The 11,966-nt window shown below is 34.6% G+C and overlaps 1 protein-coding gene across 2 annotated transcripts; it reads left to right on the top strand.

Annotated features, from left to right (window-relative positions):
* Positions 1–951: 951 nt before the first annotated feature.
* Positions 952–5,836, top strand: LOC107951927 (protein MODIFIED TRANSPORT TO THE VACUOLE 1). Of its 2 annotated transcripts, XR_001698679.2 has the most exons (6): positions 981–1,469; positions 1,875–2,618; positions 2,874–3,029; positions 3,799–4,755; positions 4,967–5,062; positions 5,556–5,836. XR_001698679.2 is itself a non-coding variant. In XM_016887111.2 (5 exons), exons 1-5 carry the CDS (start codon positions 1,263–1,265, stop codon positions 5,006–5,008), a joined length of 2,106 nt encoding a protein of 701 aa, XP_016742600.1. In that variant the 5' UTR covers positions 952–1,262; the 3' UTR covers positions 5,009–5,416. The 2 variants fall into 2 exon arrangements, 1 of the variants encoding a protein (XP_016742600.1); XM_016887111.2 differs by lacking the exon at positions 5,556–5,836 and having other exon boundaries at positions 952–1,469; positions 4,967–5,416.
* Positions 5,837–11,966: the final 6,130 nt, after the last annotated feature.

The raw sequence follows: 11,966 nt of genomic DNA, 5'->3' as shown, positions 1-11,966 counted from the left end.
TCTAATCTCTTAGCCTTAGATCAAATAACAAACTATTCATTTTGTTAACAATTTCATCTATTTCTACTATTAATTGCAAACGTGGTGTGTCACATAAACCTCATGTGGACGTGGAAATATTTAAACAAAATTTAAAAATCTTAAAAGATAAATAAATTTTTTATAATTATTTAAAAAAACACCTTTGAAGATGAATTATTGACATGGTTTTCCAAATAATTATAAAAATTTCCAAAATTTAAAAATTTTAAAAATTATTAAGAATTATAATAAGTTATAAAAATATTTAAAAAATTAAAAATTATTAAAAACAACTGGAATGACTTGGACACATAGTGGTTTAGACCCAAATGAATTTGGACAAGAGTTTGTCCATATTCATTCTAGAGTGATTTCTTAAATAATTATAAAAAATTTTCTTGGAATTTTTAAGAATTAAATTCTTAATAACTTTCTATTAAGTTTTAGAAATTTATTTAGTTTTAGGAATTTTATATTTTTTAAAATTATTTTTTAATATAGTAAAATGCACATCAGCATGAGGTATACGTGATAGATCATGAGTTGCTGTTTGGTTGCTTTGTTAGCCACTTCATCACTTAACGTTAGAAATAGGTAAAAAATTTAATAAAATGGTCATTTTGCTCTTTGATCTAATGTAAAATGATTAATTTACTTTTTTTTTAAATGGAGCAAAATGTAATCTAACTCTTAGTACGAGAACCTCTATGATACTTTTAACATGATAGATTTTATATTTTTTTTCCAAATAAAAATTAATTTTACTTTGAATATTTTATGTGATTGTTTAATGGTGAATTTTTTAATAGGTGGATTTTTTTTTAAGGTAAGGGAATTAATTAATTATTTTTAAGTGGAAAATGCAAAAAAAAATTTTTAAATGCGACTTTTTAGTATAATAAATTTTGTAAATTTATCAACAAAACAGCCGGAATTGACAGCGTTACCTTGACCACGGTCCCAAACATTTAACACCTGTTCTGGCAACCATGCGCAAGGGACAGACAAATTTAACAACCTGACGGGTCTGTGAGCCTAGCACCACGGTGTAAGCCTTCGTTCACAAATCCAAAATCTGTCTTTGCCCTAATTCAATCCCTATTCATCGAAATTCAACGATTTCCCTTCTTTTCAACGCCCCTTTCTTCATCCAACCAATACCAAATAGATCCACCTTAAACCTCTCGATTCAATCAAAGAATTTGAGGGTTTTACCCCTTTTTCCCCTTCAATTTTTTGTAATGGATTCAAGCAGGCGAGCGGTGGAGTCGTACTGGAGATCGCGGATGATTGATGGAGCAACCTCGGATGAAGACAAAGTAACTCCCGTTTATAAGCTAGAAGAGATCTGCGAGCTCTTGAGATCGTCTCATGTTAGTATCGTTAAAGAGGTCTCTGAATTTATACTGAAACGACTCGATCATAAAAGCCCCATCGTCAAACAAAAGGTAATTCCGTTTCAATTTGCTCTCAATTTTGTTTCAATTTGGTTAAATCTAGTCAATTGTAATCAAGTTGTCGTTTCTCTGGGGAAATTTTCCTGGGAAAGTTACAAAGTTAAAGTTTTGAACTCAATTTAGTCATGCAATCAAGCAGTGAAGTAAGCAGTGAAGTAACGATCGGAGAACTTTAACTGAGTTTTTTTGTAGTTAAATATCTGTATCAAAGCATGACTTGTGTTTGTATATAAATGCAACTAAAGCAAAAGGCTATTAACAAAACAAGGAGAGGAGCCTAATATTCTCCGAAGGCGAAGAAGTTTTTACATGTAAAGAGTCTAAGTTACCATGTGTTTCTATTATTATGAAATATCAAAACATGTTGATACTCAATTTGTAGTGGGACTTTTACAGGCTTTGCGGCTAATAAAATATGCTGTGGGAAAGTCTGGTGTGGAGTTTAGGAGAGAAATGCAGCGGAACTCTGCAGTGGTGCGTGAGTTATTCCATTACAGAGGGCAACCGAATCCTTTGAAGGGGGATGCACTCAATAAGGCTGTTCGGGACACAGCTCATGAGGCTATTTCTGCTATATTTGCAGAGGAGAAAAATGCTAGTAAGCCTCCTCCTGCAGACGACCTTAACAAACGAATACAAGGATTTGGGAACTCAAACTTTGAAATGCCATCTGATGATAAGAAATCATTTCTAAGTGAGGTGGTTGGCATTGGAAGTGCTTCCCTCAAGCAGGGAATCAGTAGTTTCACTCAGGGCCATTCACTTAGAAAGAATGATAATGGGAACTACAAAAGCCCTACACTTCAAAGGTCTTTGACTAAAGAAATTGACCATTCTGATAGGTATGAACCTGTTACATTGCATACTGACACTAAAAGGGTTTCCGGTAATTCTGCTAGTGGACCTTGGGGCCAGGATTCAATAGTATTACAGACTGAAACAACAAATGGGGAATCCAACTCAAATAAAGAGAGTAAAACTCGTGAAGAGAGATTGTTGGAAACCATTGTGACATCTGGTGGCGTTCGTCTCCAACCTACTCGAGATGCCATTCAGGCTTTCCTTGTGGAGGCTGCAAAGCTTGATGCTTTGGCTTTAAGTCATGCCCTTGAAACAAAGCTTCTATCTCCAATGTGGCAGGTAACTCTCTGCACCTATCTATCGGAAACCATAGGGGTGGGGTGGGGAACTTGGCTTGAACCTAAACTATCTACCCAAGTCAGTTTCACCTTAATCACTTTGCTGTACATGGAGGCACACCGTACTTATTACATGCCCATGTATCGGTGATAATTCTATATTGACTTCTTTCCCAAAAAAAAAAAAAAGAGAATGGATTGGAATTTTTGTGTTTTTAGGTATCTTTTAACCTTGACCAGAACTACCGGTGACCAGGTTCGCATGAAAGCTGTATGTGTGCTTGAGTCCATTTTGAGGAAAAAGGAAGATGAGCATTTCTTAGTTGTGGCTTCTTACTTTACCGAGAGCAAAGAAGTTGTTTTGAGATGTTCTGAGTCTCCCCAAGCTTCCCTCAGAGAAAAGGCTAACAAGGTAAATATCTCAGTCAACCCTCTGTTTTACTTTTAATCAGAAAGACGAAAATATCATTTTTGTTATGCTTTAATGCCAGCCCAGAGCATTGTTTTTGATGGCATGCTTGTAGGTTCTTTCTCCTTTACCCCTTTGATTTATGTAGCAACTACAGTAAGTTCTCATTCTGTAAACTAATGTCATGGGAAATAAAGGAAAATTGAACTAACTTATGCTTAACAACTTGCTTTTAGCGATATGGAATTTTTTTTTTTTTTTTGAGGTTCACTTGAAATGTCATTTGTATTTTGGTTTCATGATAAGTGTAGGAAGGCCAATTGAATTTCCATCCTGTTTGAGTTCATTAAGGTATTGCATTTATTGATGGCATATTTATGCAAATCTAATGTGTTGTTTGTTGGTGCTTCTTTTAAATAATATTAATTAAAAAATCTAGGAAACTTCTATTATGTATTAATTAAATTTTGGTTGCTGCTTCATTTTTTCCCCTTAAACATCAGTTCAGAGAAATATTGATTAGTCTTTTGTTTCCTCTCCATTATTATTTGAGGACAGTTTCATCTCTACCTTTTCCTTGAACCTACAGATTGAGATATTTTAAGATGGCTCTCAATTGATGTCACATTATGTCACATTATGCTATAGTGCTCTATGACTTTAAAAAGTTATTATTTACACTGAATACTAATTTAAAGCTGGTAGGATACGATTTACTGATTTAATGAAATAGATGCCACAGTTGACATATATATATTTGCTTATTAAACAGGTATTAGTCCTTTTGAATGGGGAACAACCTGGTGGTTTGGCAAGTACTTCAGAAAAGTTTTTGAAAGCTGAGACCACACCTGTTCAAATGCCTGACCTGATCGACACTGGTGATCCGGATGATTACAATGGACTAGATAGTTCCACAAAAGATCAAAATGATCAAAATACTGCAGTACGGACAGCAACACCCCTTATTGATGACTTACTTGGAGATGGTATTGGTACTAATCTCAGCACCAGTGAACTGAAAAATGATGATGATCCCTTTGCAGATGTCTCTTTTCACACTACTGAGGGAAGAGAAAATGTGGATGATCTCTTCTCTGGGATGAGTGTAGATGACAAGTCAGCTATGAGTGATAATTGTGTGACTGCAAATGAAAAATCTGAACTAATCGATATCTTTGGGACCAATCCTGCAGCTCCAATTGAGCCCGCAAATAAAAAAACTGATATTAATGATTTGATGGCTGGCTTGTCTATGAATGAGAATCCACCTAGTTTGAAGCAGAAAGGAATCTTTTCTGAGGCACACCCTGAAGATATATTTGCCGATGTCAACACTCATTCTAGCTATCAAGCTTCTAATGATGCTTTGGGTGGTCTTCTTGGTTCCCAAGCCACTGGGATGAATTCAAACACAACGTTTCCTTTAGGGAACATGCCATTTGCCATCCCTCCTGGATTAATGTTGAACCCAGCCTTATCTCAGCCAATGAATTATGGTTCTATGGGAAGTTTCTTTGCTCAGCAGCAATTGCTTGCAACAATGTCCAACTTACAACATTTTGGGAATCTTAATGCACAAAATGCTGGCTTCAATAATGTTTCCAATGGATCTAATGGAGGGTCACCTCTCCCAGACATATTCCAGACAAATTTTCCAAGTCAAACACCTAGTTCAATGATGAACAGTTCAAAGAAAGAGGATACCAGAGCATTTGACTTCATTTCGGTGAGTTTAAGTTCTAGCATATATTACTTTTAGATAGTCTTGTACCAATTTCTTTTACACATGATGAGTTATATTCTTGAAGTAATAGTTCCATTACTTATCAAAATTTATGAGGTCCTGCCTGGAATATCATTTAATAGATATGCCGGGCCAATAGGATTGTTTGTGGATTACACCTACAATAATCTTGTATCTGGTTTCAATCTGGCAGGACCATCTTGCAGCTGCTCGTGATCCAAAGAGGACGGTGTAAGGTTATTGTGCTTGAATGGGCCTGTCGTAGAATCTCAAGGGCACTTCAATGATGGTAAATATTCTTTTGAAATAATGGAGCTGTGATGTTACATGCATCATTACCGTTTCATTGCATGTAATATAACTTGAGGTGGGGTGGGGTGGGGGGCATCCTTAAAAAGAATAGGCTACTTTTAGGCCTGTTTTGTATTTGAGATGAAAGAAAATTGGGAAATGTTGTGCAGTTGCGGTTACATGTTTAAGTTTTCAAAGTACTCTTTTTCTATAATTTTTTTTAACGAACATCTTGTAATGGACTTGTAGAGTTGTACGTCTAGTCTTTTTGTCACCAGCTCCACTAGAAATGCTGTGTTAAATGCAAAGGGATAGAAAAAATCAATAAATGTTATTTGCTTTATCTGGTTTACATTTATATTGTAACTCGGTTAATTTAAGCAGTCACCTTTTCAGCAAGTTTGGGTTTGAATCTGTACACTCAGAACTGAACTTTTTCCTTATTTTTAGGCTACCATTTTCTGCCTTAAAGAAAAAGTGTTCATTGGCAGGTCTTGACATGTTGGTTAAAGAACAATGTAAACAGCATCAACAAGCTCAACTTAAATGGTGATCCCATTTTTGTGTCTAGAAATGAGAAGGAAAACAACATGAAACTGGGCGAGAATGATGATGCTAGCTTAGTTAAAACAACCGAGCCGAGAGTTAATGAAACAATATTAGTAAATTAAGATTTCAAATTCATCAATCCTAGAACATCAATTTAGCATACATGTATTGATTGTAAATACGATTAAGGGAAAGGTGAATAAATGTTGAGAAGGTTAAATTACCCAACGGTTTCTTTATACATCGAGTTGAATTCAATCTGTCATGTTTTAGAAAATGCTGATATTTTCTTCATCGCATTTTAATAAACACTGATAAGTCTGTCGCATTAGTCATTTTCCTAGATGCTTTCCATCTCCGATTGCATCCTGAATCCATATGACCGCCCCGCCATTAAGTACCTAGAAAATGGTGACGATTTTTTTTTTTTGGGGGGGGGTACTGTTGTTGTATAAGGAGCATTGAAATAAATAAGCATATTTGGACTACTATCAAAAGAGTACAATATTCGAAGCACATTGGTCTCTTTTCTCCGTTCCAGAATTTCGTTATTACCTTGAATTAGTTTGACTTTGTTTGTCAGTAGTGTGTCAGAAAAAAATTCCTAATTCACTTGTAATTTGCCAAGAATGATTTTGGTCCAGCCCTTTTCTTTGTTTATCAATCTGTAAAGTTTGATCTATTGTTCCTCAAGGAGTGTTGAAGCCTCCAAAAGAATCATTAGGTGTCTGCAAGTGATAAAGAAATTTCCACCCCAGTTTTTAACTATCGTTGCTCCTCCAAAGATTCAGATCCATTCCCTTTAACCACGTACATATAGAGGTTCCAACCAATATCTTCTTCAGGCACTTGAATGGACTGTAGTTGGCTCTTGTATCTTCCCTGATTTCTTCTTCAAGAAATCTCATGTTTCCTTTGTTATTAAAGGAAGCCATGATTACGGCGTACCAATAGTTGAACCTACTTAAAGGCACCTTACGGGTTTGGTGTTGACTTGTTAAAAATAACATCATTCCTACCCTTCCATACTGTCTTGAGCATGCACGTGAAAGTCATATAGAAGCTCGTCACCTGCTATGGTTGGTTCACAAGAATGACTATGCCATAGCCATTATAGCCATTCATGCCTTATTCAAAGCATTGGAACCCATTCTATTGTTTTGTTTACTGTAAAGCTTATTCAGTTGAACACTCATTACAGGCTAATGCAGCAAAAATTGCTGAATAGCCATTCAAGTCCCCCAATAAATGGCTATTCATTGGTTTCTGCAAAATCATCTTATAAGGATTTTTTCAGTTTCGTAAGTGCTTTCCAACTCCGAATGGAAATCCCTTAGTTTTGTCTATTACTATTGTTAGATTCCCATAGCATATTGGAAGCCTCTCTAATCGAAACGATGTCGTCAGTCATCTTTCCATACAATTTTATTATTTTTGTAACACTCCTTACCCAAAACCGTCGTCGGAGTCGAGCATGAAGCGTTACCAAACTTATCTTATCTGTTCGGGGCATAAAAAAAATTTACTTTTAAAAAAATATTAATTCACTCACATTCATCCAATAAATCCCTAAAAAGGGCCCTTGAGGCCCTAAAACGTGCAATTGGAATGGTTCGGGACCAAACCAGGAATATTAAAAATTTTCCGATTACTTACACAAATCAAAACAATTTATTTCACTATTCATAATAAAACTGTCCATCTGCGTAACAATCACTAAATTAATTATAACTCGAGTTACGAAACTCAAAATTTAAATCCGTAAATTTTTCCTGAAACTAGACTCATATATCTTCTTACCAAAATTTTTCCAAAATTTTTGGTTTGGCCAATTAGTACAGTTTATTCATTAAAGGTTCCCCTGTTTCGCAGTTCAACGGACCTGACCTCTCTTCACAAAAAATCGGTTATCTCATTATACAAAAACCGAATAATGTTTCCGTTTATTTCTGATGAAAATAGACATATAAACTTTGATTATAATTCTTTTTGTACAATTTCTAGTGATTTTCCAAAGTTGGAACAGGGGATCATGAAGTCAATCCGAACCAGTCTTACAGAAATTTAAATATCTCAGTATATAGACTTCCTTTGCTTGCTCTGTTTCTTTCCTATGAAAATAGACTCAATAAGCTTTAATTCTATATCTCATTCACCCCTTAATTCCATTTCTATAATTTTTAGTGATTTTTCAAAACCATGTCATTGGTGTTGTTTCCTAACTGTTCCATGGCCAACTCTTACTCTTTCATAGTTTCTTTGCATCAAACCTCATTTAGGCATACATAATACCAAAACATGTTCTTATTTAGCTATATCATAAGCTAATCATTACCAAGTATTCACATGCCATTCTTTAATCATATCATAAGGACATACACACAAAATAGCCAAGTCCCTATACATGCCATAACTTAAAGTATTTCTAGTCACAAAATACCGAGATAACTCGTTGATAGTGTGAGGCGATCTTCGACGTCCTTACGATTTTTCGAGTTGGCTTTGCGATCCTATAAAAAAGAGAGAAAAGAAAGGGAGTAAACACAAAGCTTAGTGAGTTTGCATGTAAATAAATAACAACATTTGTGATAGCCCGAAATAGGGCCTAATCGGAATAGTGGTTTCGTAACCACAAATCCGAAGTGAAATAGTTTAATTTTATAAATTTTTATTAGTTACTGATTGATTGAAATATTGTGTGAAAATATGGATAGGAAATTTTAATGCTTTAGTGCTTAATTGAATTTTTAAGACTAAATTGAGAAAAATGCAAAGTGTGTCTAATTAGTGATTAAATGACTTAATTGAATTATTGCATGAAATTGGAAGTGTTTATGTGGCAATTAGACCATAAATTAGTGTTATGGACACAAAAGGGTATTTCTAGAAAAATATCTAAGTAATGGGTCAAGGGCATTTTTGTCCAAATTGGGTAAAAGACAAAATAAAGAGAAAATAAGTGTCCATCTTCTTCAAAAAAATCAGAAGCTTGCTGCCGAAAGTTTCAGGTTACCATAGTTAAGGGTTTTGATTTTCCTAAGCTCAATTGTAAGTGATTTCTTGCCCCGTTTTTAATTATTTTCGTATTTTTATGCTTATTGAAGCTTGAATTTCATGTTTCTACCATTTAATTTAAATGAAATTAAAGTTTAAAAATTGACCCATTCATGATATAATTGTAAATTGATTAGTGATGTTAGATAATGAATGTTTGAAGTGTTAATTACAAGTTTTACTAGATGAATTTCAATGAAAAATGTTGAAAAAGGGCTAAATTGTGAAAGATGGTAAAGTGTGCATAAAGTTGTGATTTTGTGAAATTGAGGCCCGTTATGAGCATGAAATATGATTTAGTGAAGTTTGAAATTTAAGAATTTAGAGAATTTTATTTTTACGAGCTTAGGGACAAAAGTGGAATTTTTGAAAAGTTATGGGGAAAAATGTAAATGTGTCAAAATGTTGTGTATGAATTGTATTTGAATGGAATATTGATACAATGTATTAAATTGTGTTAATATAGATCAAGAAAGAAGAAATAGTGCAAGTGATCGGGGAAAAGAGAAAGTTATCGACTAAATTACAAAAATAGTCGTTTTGCATCCGAGGTAAGTTATATGTAAATAATAGTTATATTTGTATAAATTGTGAATTATATTTGATATGTGAATTAATATTGAATGTGGAAGGAAAGTTGTTCATGAATTATTCAAGTGATAAAGTGTTGAAAATAAAGTGTTAAGTGTAAATTCCCGGTTGAACTTAGGAATAGAATTGGATACAAGTGACATGTCACTAGAGACCAGTGTTACAGTGTTACAGTGAGTCCCGGGTGCTGGGTGATCTAGCATGTGTTGCAGACACCTGACAGCTTGTGTGAGCAGACCCGTGGACATTTCCAGTGTTATTGATCAGTGGTAGCTTCGGCTACATTTCAGTGGTAGCTTCGGCTACATTTCAGTGGTAGCTTTGGCTACATCCAGTGGTAGCTTCGGCTACATATCAGTGGTAGCTTCGGCTACATATCAGTGTGGCACTTATGTGCTAAATCTCTACGTATCCGTGTATATTCCAAGTGTTCAACGGGATTAATAATGAATTAAAGTGAATATGAAATGTTAAGTGTGAAAATGTATATGCAAGTGAATTGGTAAGATTGTGTATGTGTAAGTGATTGAAATTGCTAAGAAATGTTTTGATTAGTTATATGTTAAAAGTGTTAATTATTAATTGAGTAATTATTGTTTACATGTAACTTACTAAGCTATTTATAACTTACACATCTCTTTCTTTCCTTTGTTTTATAGTGATTTGAACTTGATCGAATAGTGGACCGTCGGAGCTCGTATCACACTATCATAACCATCTCGGTATTATGTGCTTTTCAAAATGTTTAAACTATGGCATGTATAGAGTCTTAATCATTTTGAGCATGTCCAAATGATATGGCTAATGTTAGCTATTGAAGTAGTTATTAATGAATATGTTTTGGAGTTATGTATGTTTAAATGGTAACTAATTCAAAGAAGCAGTTTCTTTGACAGCAGCAGTGACGTGAATGTGAAAAATCACCATAAATAGTAGAAATGGAATTAGAGGGTGAATGATATATAGAATTAAATCTTATCAAGTCTATTTTACATGAAAGAAACGGTGTAGGCAAATGAATTTTATATTTTGAGATATTTAAATTTTAGTGAGACAGGGTCAGAATGGTTTTTGAAGTCCCCTGTTCTAACTTTAGAAAATCATTATAAATTGTACAGAAATAATTATAGGTCATAATTTATATGTTTAGATTCCTTAGTGAGTCTATTTTCAAAATAAATTAATGGTAACCTTATATGAATTCTGTACAATTAGATATTTGATTTTTAGCGCCAAGAGGTCAGATCTGTCGAGCTGTGAAACAGGGGATACTTTAATGAATAAAATGTACTAATGTGATAAGTCAAAAATTCTGAAAATTTTATGGTAAGAAGGAATATGAGTCTAGTTTCACAGAAAATTTACGGATTTAAATTTTGAGTTTCGTAACTCAAGTTATAATTAAATTAGTGACAGTTGCGCAGGTGGATAGTGTTGTTATGAACAGTGAATTTAATTTTAAAAGCAAATTTTTATGCTCCGAATCGGTAAGTTAAATTGGATGACATCTCGTACTCGATTCCGGAGACGGTCTCGGGTAAGGGGTGTTACATTTAGTGGTATCAGAGCTACGGTTTAGTCGATTCTCGGACTAACGTAGCGAGTGTAATAGACTATCTATACATGCCATAATTGAATAATGATAGTGTGACGACTCCTGACATCTTAAAATGTTTTTTTTTATAGTAATGGATTCTAACCGAGATGCAGCTGATGATGCTCAAAGTAATGTGCCTGTTGAAAGTCGATTCGAGACTCAGGGTCAAGAAGATGAGGCTCGAGAAGCTTTTCTCCAAATGATGAACAATTGGTACACTGAGTTTGTTAGAACTAATCCTAATGCTCAACCTCCTCCGCCCCCTCCTATTCCTCAAGCTGTTCCCATAGCTCCTCAACAAACTGAAGTGTTAAAATTGTCAAAGCCTCCAGTGGACAAAATTCGAAAGTATGGAGCCGAAGAGTTCCGAGCTAATGTAAATGATGATCCTGAAAGAGCAGAGTTCTGGCTTGATAATACTATCAGAGTGTTGGATGAATTATCTTGTACTCCAGAAGAAAGTCTCAAATGTGCTATCTCATTGCTGAGGGATTCGGCTTATAATTGGTGGAAAACTTTAGTGTCAGTGGTGCCTAAAGAGAAAGTTACATGGGACTTCTTTCAAGAAGAATTCCGAAAGAAGTATGTGAGTCAGCGTTTCATTGATCAAAAGAGAAAAGAGTTTCTTGAATTGAAACAAGGGCGCATGACGGTAGCCGAATATGAGCGAGAATTTGTCAAATTAAGCAAGTATGCCCAAGAGTGTGTATCTAATGAAGCTACATTGTGTAAAAGGTTTGAAGATGGATTAAACGAGGATATCTGATTGCTAGTGGGAATTCTTGAAATTAAAGAGTTAGTGGTACTAGTTGAAAGAGCTATCAAGGCTAAAGAATTGAGCAAAGAGAAAAGAAAGGTGAAAAGTGAAGCAAGAGATGAAAGAAAAAGATCAATGGGCAAGCCATTTCAGTCTCAAGCGAAGAAGTTTAAAGAAATGAATACTCGATCGAATGTTTCTAGTGTGAATTTTCAAAGAGATCGAGGAAGACAATATTCAGGTTCTAAAGCTCAGGCAACTTCTATGGCAAGTACAGGTAGTGTTAAACCTACTAGACCAGAATGTCAACATTATGGAAAACGACATTTGGGGGAATGTTATTTAATCAGCCGA

The sequence above is a fragment of the Gossypium hirsutum genome, chromosome A02, assembly GCF_007990345.1.
Source record: "Gossypium hirsutum isolate 1008001.06 chromosome A02, Gossypium_hirsutum_v2.1, whole genome shotgun sequence".
In the NCBI taxonomy this organism is placed as follows: Eukaryota; Viridiplantae; Streptophyta; class Magnoliopsida; order Malvales; family Malvaceae; genus Gossypium; species Gossypium hirsutum.
The sequence above is the reverse complement of the archived record's forward strand: the minus strand, read 5'-3'. Positions and strand labels throughout refer to the sequence as shown.

What these genes read in the sequence shown, in the direction of transcription:
- LOC107951927 (XM_016887111.2), top strand. Translation starts at nt 1,263, where the DNA reads ATGGATTCAAGCAGGCGAGCGGTGGAGTCGTACTGGAGATCGCGGATG. An exon ending in GCCCCATCGTCAAACAAAAG is followed by an intron (nt 1,470 to 1,874) that starts GTAATTCCGTTT and finishes GGACTTTTACAG; the next exon opens with GCTTTGCGGCTAATAAAATA. An exon ending in TTCTATCTCCAATGTGGCAG is followed by an intron (nt 2,619 to 2,873) that starts GTAACTCTCTGC and finishes ACCGGTGACCAG; the next exon opens with GTTCGCATGAAAGCTGTATG.